The 10,188-nt window shown below is 43.8% G+C and overlaps 1 protein-coding gene across 1 annotated transcript in view; it reads left to right on the plus strand.

The window, feature by feature from the left end:
* LOC149811507 (uncharacterized) overlaps positions 1-2,283 on the plus strand; it is a 54,230-nt gene extending 51,947 nt beyond the window's left edge. The window contains exons 13-14 of the mRNA XM_089993418.1: positions 1,962-2,000; positions 2,078-2,283. Coding sequence (XP_089849544.1) covers positions 1,962-2,000; positions 2,078-2,200 — 162 coding nt within the window. The 3' untranslated portion in view covers positions 2,201-2,283. The remainder of the gene's footprint in view (positions 1-1,961; positions 2,001-2,077) is intronic.
* Positions 2,284-10,188: the final 7,905 nt, after the last annotated feature.

Here is a 10,188-nt window from a genome sequence, read left to right on the forward strand (position 1 = left end):
TAAAAGTGTACTTATATATATATAAGTATATAAATATATCATTAAGTCCTTTCGATCATCAATTATTTAAGCTTGATTTAATTATTTAAGTCCTTGTGCAACTTCTCCTACCTTGGAGTATTGCGAGAATGAAGCCGTCTACGAACGTAAGTGATCGTCGGTTTAGTTCGCGGAGCGCGAACGAGCTCCGTTGCGTAACACTGCAAAAGTACGTAGTTTAGCATGTATAAAATGAATATAGGTAGGGAGAAAGCTCGGTTTCTCCGCAACTCAATGCAGGGGTCATCGGCCCCTACCGTTACGAAAGAGAACAGGGTAGGGTCCAATGACCCATGCCATTAAAAGGAGATGGGTGCAGGGGCCATCAGCCCCTGCTAGATATCTAAAGGAGGGCAGGGGCCATCGGCCCCTGCCGTGATAATAGTAAGAGGGGAAAGGCCCCTGCTAAGTCTTTAAAAGGAGGAGCTAGGGCCTTCGAGGCCCTTGCTGGGTTTTTAAAAGGAGGGGCAGGAGCCTTCGGCTCCTGCCAGCCTTTTTAAAAGAAAGGAGGAGGGGCCGATGGCCCCTACCAATGGAACGAGTAGGGAGAAGGGAGCGCAGGGGCCAAAGGCCCCCCTGCGGCTCAAAAGGAGAAGAGGTAGGGGAGTGCAGGGGCCAAAGGCCCCTGCCGAGCCCTTGCTCGACAGAAAAAGAGACAGGGGCCTCTGGCCCTTGTCGGTTAAAAGAGGGGCAGGGGCCAAATGGCCCCTGCTTTGTTTCCGAGGGGTGAGGTAGGAGCCAAAGCCTACCTCCTCTCTTAAGGAAGAGGGTAGGGGCCATCGGCCCCTACGTGGAAAGGGAAAAACAAAAAAAAGGGGGGGGGGGGGGAGAGTCGCAGGGGCCTTTGGCCCCTGCCTGCCGTAACAGGAGAGGAGACAGCGAGGGAGGGGGCTCACCTGCGGCTGCCGGAGAGAAGGGAGGGCACCGGGGAGGTGGTTACCGAGGAGGGAGCTCGCTGGGGAGGAGGACGTGGTGCCGTGAAGGGGAGTTGGCCGGCGATGCAAAGAGAGAGAGAGAGATGGAGTCGGGGGAAGAGAGAGCAGAGGGGAGAGAGACGAGAGATGAGAGAGAGTCGGGGGGGTCGGGGGAGGCTCTTAGGCCCTCCCCTCTCGTCTTTTAATAGGGAGGGGGCGCACACAGGGCCCGCCCCCTGTGTCGCCGGAGGCTCCCCTCCCCCTGCAGGCTGCCAGTCCCCTCGAAAAGGGTTTTCGAGGGGCTGGCACGGGTTGGATCCGGGTCCGATCTTTTTAAAATTTTTTTTTTTTTATAACTGGTTTTTACAATGCACGTGACAACTGTTGATTTTTTACTGTCAGGAGCTAATTACTGGCGTTAGGCCAAAGTTAGTCTTTAGTTTGGGAAGTCTCCCTTGCCCATTATCAACTTTCAAGCTGAAAGAGCCATTTGCCAACTTGCATAACGTGGAAGGAACCACTAATGGACTTTGGTGGCCTGTTTGGCCTATTTCCATGGCTGTTTGTATCATTAGTTTTTGAAATGCTGCATGTTATACAGCTTGAAGAAACTTCCTGGCAGCAACCAAGTTAGCCACCTGGAATGTTTCAAAGTATTGGTTACATATTCATTTGTTAACCAATTGGGAGGTTTCAAAGCATTGGAAAAGATGAATCACCCAGACATGCATGTGGTTATTGCTATATTCCAGTTGCATAGAGAAGATTGAAGAAGTTGGTCTCTTGCAACTGGTTTCCATTGAAAATAGCTCTGTAATTCCTGTGACTGATGTAGACCACATTATTATGAATATTCAGCCATTGCAAAGAAGATGGGGTCACTCTTCTCAGTCGGAAACTCTCACACATTTAGCCTCGCCGGTTTGTTTTCCATTAGAAACTGCACTCTAGCTTTCCAGTTAATTTGGTGAAAATTGAAATTAAATGTGATAGTAATCATGTTTGCAGGCTCCAGATGTCTCCCTTCCAAAAAGTGAGAGGTCTGAGGTCAGTCTTAAGTTTTCTTCATAGAAGTTTATTGGTTTCTTGTTTCTCTCTTTCTGAAGTTGGCTGGTGCTGCACAGGTTAGAAAACAGTCTTACAGTGAGCTAGAGATTTTCCAGAAGAGATGGGATGAGGCAGTGAAGAATGATCATTGCTGGACTGACCCATATCCACCTCCCACAAACAAAAGCACGATGGTATAACAGTTATACACATTGCTATGCAATCTAATGTATGTAACTTGTAATCCAAGCGAACTCATTGTTATGATTAATTTTTCTTTTTTCTTTTTAATTGGATCATGTCATTAGGTCTCCACCTATAGCCTATAACGAGGATAGTGGGACAAAAAAGAAAAAAAAATCGAAGTGACAATTTTGGTAGCATAACCATCCCGATGAACCATTGATGCTTTCCCTCATTTTATTTTTAGGCGTTCCATGATTCAGTACCAAAGATGCTCTGTCCTAAATTGTTTTGGTCTTTTCACTTTAAGATTCATATTTAGGAACTGGCTTTGCAGAAAGATGGGTCTGAGTAAGGAGAGCCTCTCTCTCTCTCTCTTGTATTAGACTCTGGTAAGGGAATAGATGTGTACGTGTGCCCCACACACACACAGCATAGTCATGTATTCTTTTCTTTTTTTTTGACAGAGAAAGCTGGGTTAGGCAGACCCCTACCAGTTATACAACCATACCATATGGTGTTCGAACTTGCAACGTCCCAGCACAAGGTGATGTGCCAAATGATATGTGCTAAATGGGATTTTCTGCCTTTTCGATATTTTTTCGTAGTTCTGACCCTATAAATGTGTCGTGCATGGTCGATTTACGACGAATCCACACTTGGATCATGTGTTTTCAATGAAAAAAATGATATTTGGAGCCTTGAAAATTTACAAAGATTTTGGACCATTGATTTTTTGAACCTTATAAAAACCCACCCATGTGTTAGAATCGAACACTTGAAGAGCTGATCTCTATAAAATCAAGTACATAGATCACATTTGTAGGATCAAAATTTAAAAATAAAATGAAAAAGGCTGACAACCCCATTTAGCACATTCATTTCACACCTGACATATAAGCACTTACCAATCACTATATATACACACACTAAAACTCGTAGTCGTAGGAGCTCGTAGTCGTAGGTGCATGATCACTTTTGAACATGACCAAAATGAACTCGCCGTGCGATGGACGCTCTGCACGTTGTTCCGCCAAAGATGACCTTGGCGGCTTTTTGTCATCGCTAAAGGTATTGAACCTTTAGCGGACGCTAAAGGTCTTGTACGCGATTTTTAGCAGCGATGGACGCTCCACCCGAGTTCGCTTTGGTCATGTTTGAAAGCGATCCTGCACCTATATATATATATATAAAAGCATGCGCATGTGCTGCCACACCCATGTATGTGCCCACCTTAATTTGGACTTCTGGCTCGGCCTATGGTTGGAAACCCTACGAGGGTTGCAAATACTTTTCCTTTAACAACATACGAATGTCTACTTATCCCAATGGTTGTGGTTTTACACTACTACATAGGGGTGGCCATCAGGCCGGGAAGGGAAAGTACGTGGGTTATCAATAGCTCAAGTTGAGTTGATAAGATAAAGTTACTGATTTACCCTCAAAACAATAAGTATTTTTGAAAAGTTTTTTTCCAAAACACATTTCAAGTTTTGGCGGTAATAAAAAAACATGTAATTACAACATACTTTTAATGACAACTTTGATGGAAATACACATTGTTTTTTTATATTAAGCATGAAAAAGTTTATGCTGTTAAAGTGTGCTTTTTATTATCGCTCAAAGTTTAGCTGTGTTTTTTGAAAAATTACTCTTTTTTTTTCTTCTTAAAAACACTTTATGGAGTAAGTAATCCGTGTTTCCTTTCCATCAAAAGCCAAATCTGCCTTTGGCTGATGCTTGGCATGATCATGGCCAGTTGCACATATTCTAGTGGGATAGTGTTTTGTTGGGGTGTTTCCATGACAACTGCCTAAAAGAAAAATGAAATATTAAGAGGTGGCTCCAGTTGGTCCAGATATTCAGTTGGGTTATTTTTTGTTTTGAGGTAAACCAAGACAACCACAACTAGGGGTGGGCAACCGGCCCGGCATCAATAATGTTTTTTCGTGGTCCGAGATATTATGCAGTAAGCTCTTTCTTTCCCATTCCCGATTCTACCGTGCGAGTTTCGTAGGAATAGAGTTTCGCACAGTCATAAAGGCCTATCCGCTGCCAATAGTCACTCGTACTACTCACTACTGGATTGGAAGAACAGACGAAAGATGAATGCCAGAAATCTTTCCCTTGGTCTGACCAGCAGAATTCTCATTTCCAAAAGCTCGATGGGCCAAGCCGACCCGGCCTGCCATGGGCCGGGTTTGGGCTATGATTTTAGGCCCAGGCCCATTAGGTACCAGGCTAAAATCCGGCCCGTTATATAAGTGGGCCGGGCTTGAGCCGGCCCGATGGGCTTGAGTTATTTATTAATTTTTATAATAATATAAATTTTTTAAAAATTAAGTATTACATATTAACTTGGATAACTATTATTATTTACCAAATTAGTTGCATGATAACTTGCTATTTGTTAATTATTACTATTTATCTAATTAGTTGCATGGGAACTTGTTATTCTTTCATTAACCCATAATTTCAGTCAAGCATTTATGCATTTTGAGATTGGGTCAGGCCGGGCTGGCCTGGACCTCCCGCTTCACATTGGCCCATGGGCTTCTCTTCAAACCCGAGTATGTTAAGAACCGGACCAAAACTCCAGTTGGCAAATTCCATGAGGTTTCCCCTACTCATCAAGGAATAGACCCAACTTCAACTTTGTGGCAAAATATGCTTCTTGCGAGTTTCGGACCGCAATCATCTCATGTCAAGTGACAAACCACATTTACCCCTAAGGGTAGCCATTGGGTCGGGTGCTCAACGAGTTGTGGCTACTCGAGCCCCCGACCCATAACAGGTTGGCCCCAGGTTGCAAAATGCAGCCCAGTGTTGGGAAACAACCCTTCAAGCTATCAATGGATAAAAAAAACACTAAAAAAATAAAAAAGAGAAAACAACCACACGAAAAACAAAGATTTTACATGGTTCAACAAGAATTACTTATGTCAAAGACTACACTAAGCCTTTTTCTTTATTGATTGAAGTATAATACAAGAGTCAAATTGTCTCTTTTAAATAGGAGTCTATGAGTTTTACAAAGAGTCTACTAGTGTTGTTGAATATAACAACGAGTCTAAGGTAAAATTATAAAATTACCCTCCAAAAAATTTGCCTCAGGGACTAATGCCTCCTAACCTCCCACCTTACGAATAAGGGGCACAATCCCATTGCAACCCCCAACCAACTTATCGCGAAGCTAGATCCGTAGAAATTAGGAATTTATATCTTACATGGAGATTGATTATTCTTTCAATAACCTTATCTCGTAACTTCTCTCCTCATGCAATCAAGAATCCCAATGTGACACCTCCAACTACTATCCATGAAGGCCAACTAAGGTTGTGCACAACCTCATCTTCTTTATAATAACAACCTTAGTCAACATAACTGTCGAGTTTTTTGGTCCATGTACTTTCTCAAGCGACAGTGCTTCAACAATCAACATGTCACGACTAAAGTGATACCTCATCTGAATGTGCTTTGTTTTGACACAGAATATTGATTTTTTTGCCAGATGAATCACACTTTGACTGTTATAGAAAATGCCATTACTACTATGCTTTCTTTCAAACTCTTTCAGAAAGTTTTTCAATCAAATCATCTTCTTGCTTATTTCAATAATAACATATTCAGCTTAAGTGGTAGAAAGAGACACAATCTTTTGCAACTAAGAGACTCAACTTATAGCACTGCCACCCAAAGTGTAAACATAACATGTGTTGATTTTACAATTGTCGATGTAAAAACCTAAAAAAAAAACTTGGATCCGGACTCGGACCCGACCCAGACCCAACGGAGGCACCGACTCTTATGCTTTCTAAAGACAGCGAGGCAGGGGAGGGGTTTCAAATAGAAACCCCCTTTCCCCTCTCACTCTCTTGTTTCTCTCTGTACTCTCTCTCCCCCGACCACCTCTCCCACTCTCCTTGCTTTTGCCGAGCAGCGGCCTCCGGCGACACACGCACGCCAACGACCTTCCCTTCGGCGACCTCCAGGTACGCGTCGCCTCTTTTTCTTCTCCTTTTCCTTCTGTCTCTCTCTCTCTCCCTCACTTCTCCGTTTGCGCAGAGAGGGGTTAAGCAACCTCCCTGCCTCCTTAAATCGCAAGGGAGGGGCAAAGCCCCCTCCTTGTTGCCTTAAATCGCAGGGGAGGGGTAGAGATCCCTCCCTGCGATGTGTTTTGCGAGGGAGGAGCCCAGCTCCCTCCCGATGCCTCTGTTTGCAGAGGAGGGGTCGAGCCCCTCCATGCATGTCGTATTTGGCAGGGGAGGGGTCGAGCCCCCTCCCTACGTCTCCTTTTGGCAGGGGAGGGGCCAAGCCCTTCCTGTGCTCCCTGCAGCCAAGGAAGGGGTCAAACCCCCTCCCTACACCATCTTTAGCAGGAGAGAGGCCCAACCTCCTCCCTCCACCCTTTTACGACAAGGGAGGAGGTCGAGCCACTCCCTTCTCTCTTTTTTCGGCAGGGGAGGGGTCGAGCTCCTTCCTTGTACCCCCTGTATGCAAGGGAGGGATTGAGCCCCTTCCCAACGTACCCTTTGGTAGGGATGGGGCCAAGCCCCTCTCTGTGCACTCGTTTTGCAGGGGAGGGGCCAAGCCCCTCCCTGCACCCTCAGTTTGGCGGGGGAGGGACCGAGCCCCCTCCATGCGCTTTCTCCTTCTAGTAAGCAGAGGCGTCGCCCCTGCCTCCGCTAATTTTGACATGCAGAGGTGAAGCCCCCTGCCTCTCCCTTTTTTGATCGACGGGCAGGGGCCTCGCCCCTACCTCCTTGCTCCTTCGACAGGCAGGGGTGAAGCCCCCTGCCTTCCTTGTTTTTGTTAGGCAGGGGATTTACCCATGCCTCTTTTCCACCTTGTCAGACAGGGGCACAACCCCTGCCTACTCTCATTTTCGGAAGGCAGGGGCGCAACTCCTGCCTCTGTCCAATTTTTTGGAAGGCAGAGGTGCAACCCATGCCTCTGCCTAAACCGTCGACATGCAAGGGTGCAACCCCATGCCTCCCCGTTGTTTGCTGACAATAGGTCAACATGGACTCGCGGCCCCTGCCCCTGCTTCTTTCGCATTCAGCAGGTTCGCAGAAGCACGATGCCTCTGCTTCTTTCACGTCAGGACAGCGAAATGCCCCTGTTATCTCTACCTTTCTGATTGAGATATCATATTGACGTCTTGCTTTTTGCAGCTCGTACGACGAATCTCGATCGCGCCCCATGACCCGACCCATTAATTGCTTATACCCACAGACGCCAACAAGCTCGCAACTCCCCAAGGTAGGAGAAGATTACACAAAGGACTTGGATAATTGAATTGAGTTCAAATAACTAAAAAGGATAATTAAATAAATATATATGTATATATATATTTATACGAGTATGCATTTAACTCAAAGATAAGATTTCACGATCCCTGTCCTTTACTTTCTTTCATGTCTTTAATTTACCATCGCGCTTTGCGTCCAGGCTCCTGCTTTTGCAAATATTTCGTTATTGCCTTGCCATTGTAGATGATGTTCAAGTTTTTGCTCATTGCATGTTTTATAAAAGACATCATCGTAGAGGATGCAAGAGACATTTATCACTCTCCCTTTTTTTACAAGAGTTGAGTCGGGAGCTTAACAATACATCCTCGTCTAAGGAGAGAGATCCTCAGTAGGGATCCTGGCTTTTCGAGTGAGCAGTCCTGCAAAGTAGACTTGAGAATTTAGGGAGCTGCGCAAAAGCATCAAAGACTGCCCAAATCAAAGTATTTGGAAGGATGTGATTGACTGGTTTTGTTCGTCTATTCGACATATCTTGGGTAACCCCGAATTGGGGCTTGAGCGAACTTCTTAGCGGGTGTTCTGTTGAGAAACCCATATCTCGTTCATCGAGGCCGGTATCAAGTCATGCAAGGCATGTAGATACCACGATAGCTGATGCAATTCTAGAAAATCGCATGCCAAATGTTGGCACAAGCTGTTGGTTGTTTCAAAAGATAAATAATGTCAAAAGTAAAGTTTGCGAAACATTACATATTTGTGAAACACTTTTGTTGAGGCTCCTATTGAGAAACTATACCCCTTTCATTATAGAGTACTTGTAGTCGTGCACTACACGCTAGTACTGCGATGATCAGATGAGACAGTCGTGCAACCTCAAATAGTGCTAAATGCACAATGTTGTAAACACATAAAAATGAAATCGCCTTCACAGGTAAGATACTCATTTCGTCAAAAGACCAGAGCATATAGAATGAGTCATCAATTAATTTACCCTTAACACACTCATTCGCTTCTTGTAGTCTGTCAAAGAAGAGGATAGAGTGGTACACACTCCAAATGGACAGGTTGTTAATAACCACCCCACGGGCAAAGATCTGACCTCCCCAGTCATTGAAGTTAGGGGATGGGACTACCAGACATTATCCTAGGTGGTAGATCCCATGGACTTCTGCAGAAGTTGGATGCATCCGTTGCTAAGTACCTACCTTTGAAGAATCCTCTCTCAGCTAAAGCCGTCTCCTTAGGAGCGGATTCAACTAGCTATTCGGGTTATTGAAAATATATAGAATAACAGACGCTCGAACTAGTCTCAGTTGTGTCTACGATTTGTCTGCGCATACCCGCAGGCCAGTAATATCAAAACATAAGTCTGTTCACACTGGTTGATGGGTCATAAGACTTGCTAGTTGCGTGGTAGTTCACAGCTTATGATCAAATGAATCGTTATGTTGCGTTTGACAGTTGCACTGCTTACTTGCTTTGAACTGCTTATCTGCTTTGAACTGTTGATCTATTTTAAACTGTTTAGCATGCTAAATTAAATGCTCTTAATTCAGTTTCCTGTAGGCTCTCTTGTACACCTACTAGTTTTTCATGAAACTAACCCATTCTATAAGTACATGTGATGATTAGGTACATTACGGGTGATGGCGCGATGACAAGATGACTTTAGGATTTTCTTTTTCTGCTCTTAGCTCGTGTCCTGAACATTTTTGGGTTTTGTCACTGATTTTCCTTTGAATATCCGAATTTTGTACTGTTTGGAAACTTCTTTAAATGAAAGTGGTTTTTTTAAGTATTTTGCAAGTATCATGTGTAGTGAGTTTTGGTTCTTTTAGCTAACGTGCCAAAAGTTGTCAGCTTGCCTTTCTGAATTTAACAAAAGAATAGTCTTTCGCTGATTTCATAAACAAACTCTGAAAGGAAAGAGATTTTTCTAGTCTCTTGCCTTTTTCTGAAAGGTTCACAAGTTTGAAATTTTGGGGCGTTACAGTCAATATCACCACATAAATCTATATAAAAAAAACCTTGCAAAATCACGTCACATTTGTCAAAACAAAGTGTTATGTATGTGGTACCTTTCAAGTAACAAAGGATCGATTCCACAGCTTCTCAATGTTGCTTCCCTTGATATGCCATGTAACTACTCATAATTTATACTGCTTGAGCTATGTCTAGTCTGATACAAATTATAACATATATCAAGTTGCCAACTGCTGAAGCATGTAAAACTTTGAACATATACTTATAGTCCTCATCTGACTTGGGTGACTGATCTTTCAATAATTTGAAATGACTTATCAAAAGAGTACTTACGAGTTTTGCGTTCTACATACGAAACCTGCTTAACACATTTTCAATATAATATACCTGAGACAACTTCAAAGTGTCAGTTTATTGATCTCGAGAAATTCTCATCTCAAGTATTTTGTTTGCAGTTCCTTGATCTTTTATTGCAAACTTTATTACAGGATCTACTATCTAGGAGATAGTTGTCCCACTTATGATATGCTCATTGCAGAGCCCCCACCTTACAAGCGGGAAGGCGCAACTCCCTGCTAACTTACCTTGAAGTTAGATTCGCAAAAATTAGGAATTTATATCAGGCTCCACACTCCAACACCCAGGACCAATTGAACTCAGGTCAAGCTCAGATCAATTAAATAATCAGGCTTGCCTCAAGCCAAGCAACAACAACAAACAACAACAACTACGCCTTCATCCCAAAACAATTGGGGTCAGCGATATGAACC

This window comes from Nuphar pumila, chromosome 17, assembly GCF_984573655.1.
Source record: "Nuphar pumila chromosome 17, dmNupPumi1.hap1.1, whole genome shotgun sequence".
Lineage (NCBI taxonomy): Eukaryota > Viridiplantae > Streptophyta > Magnoliopsida > Nymphaeales > Nymphaeaceae > Nuphar > Nuphar pumila.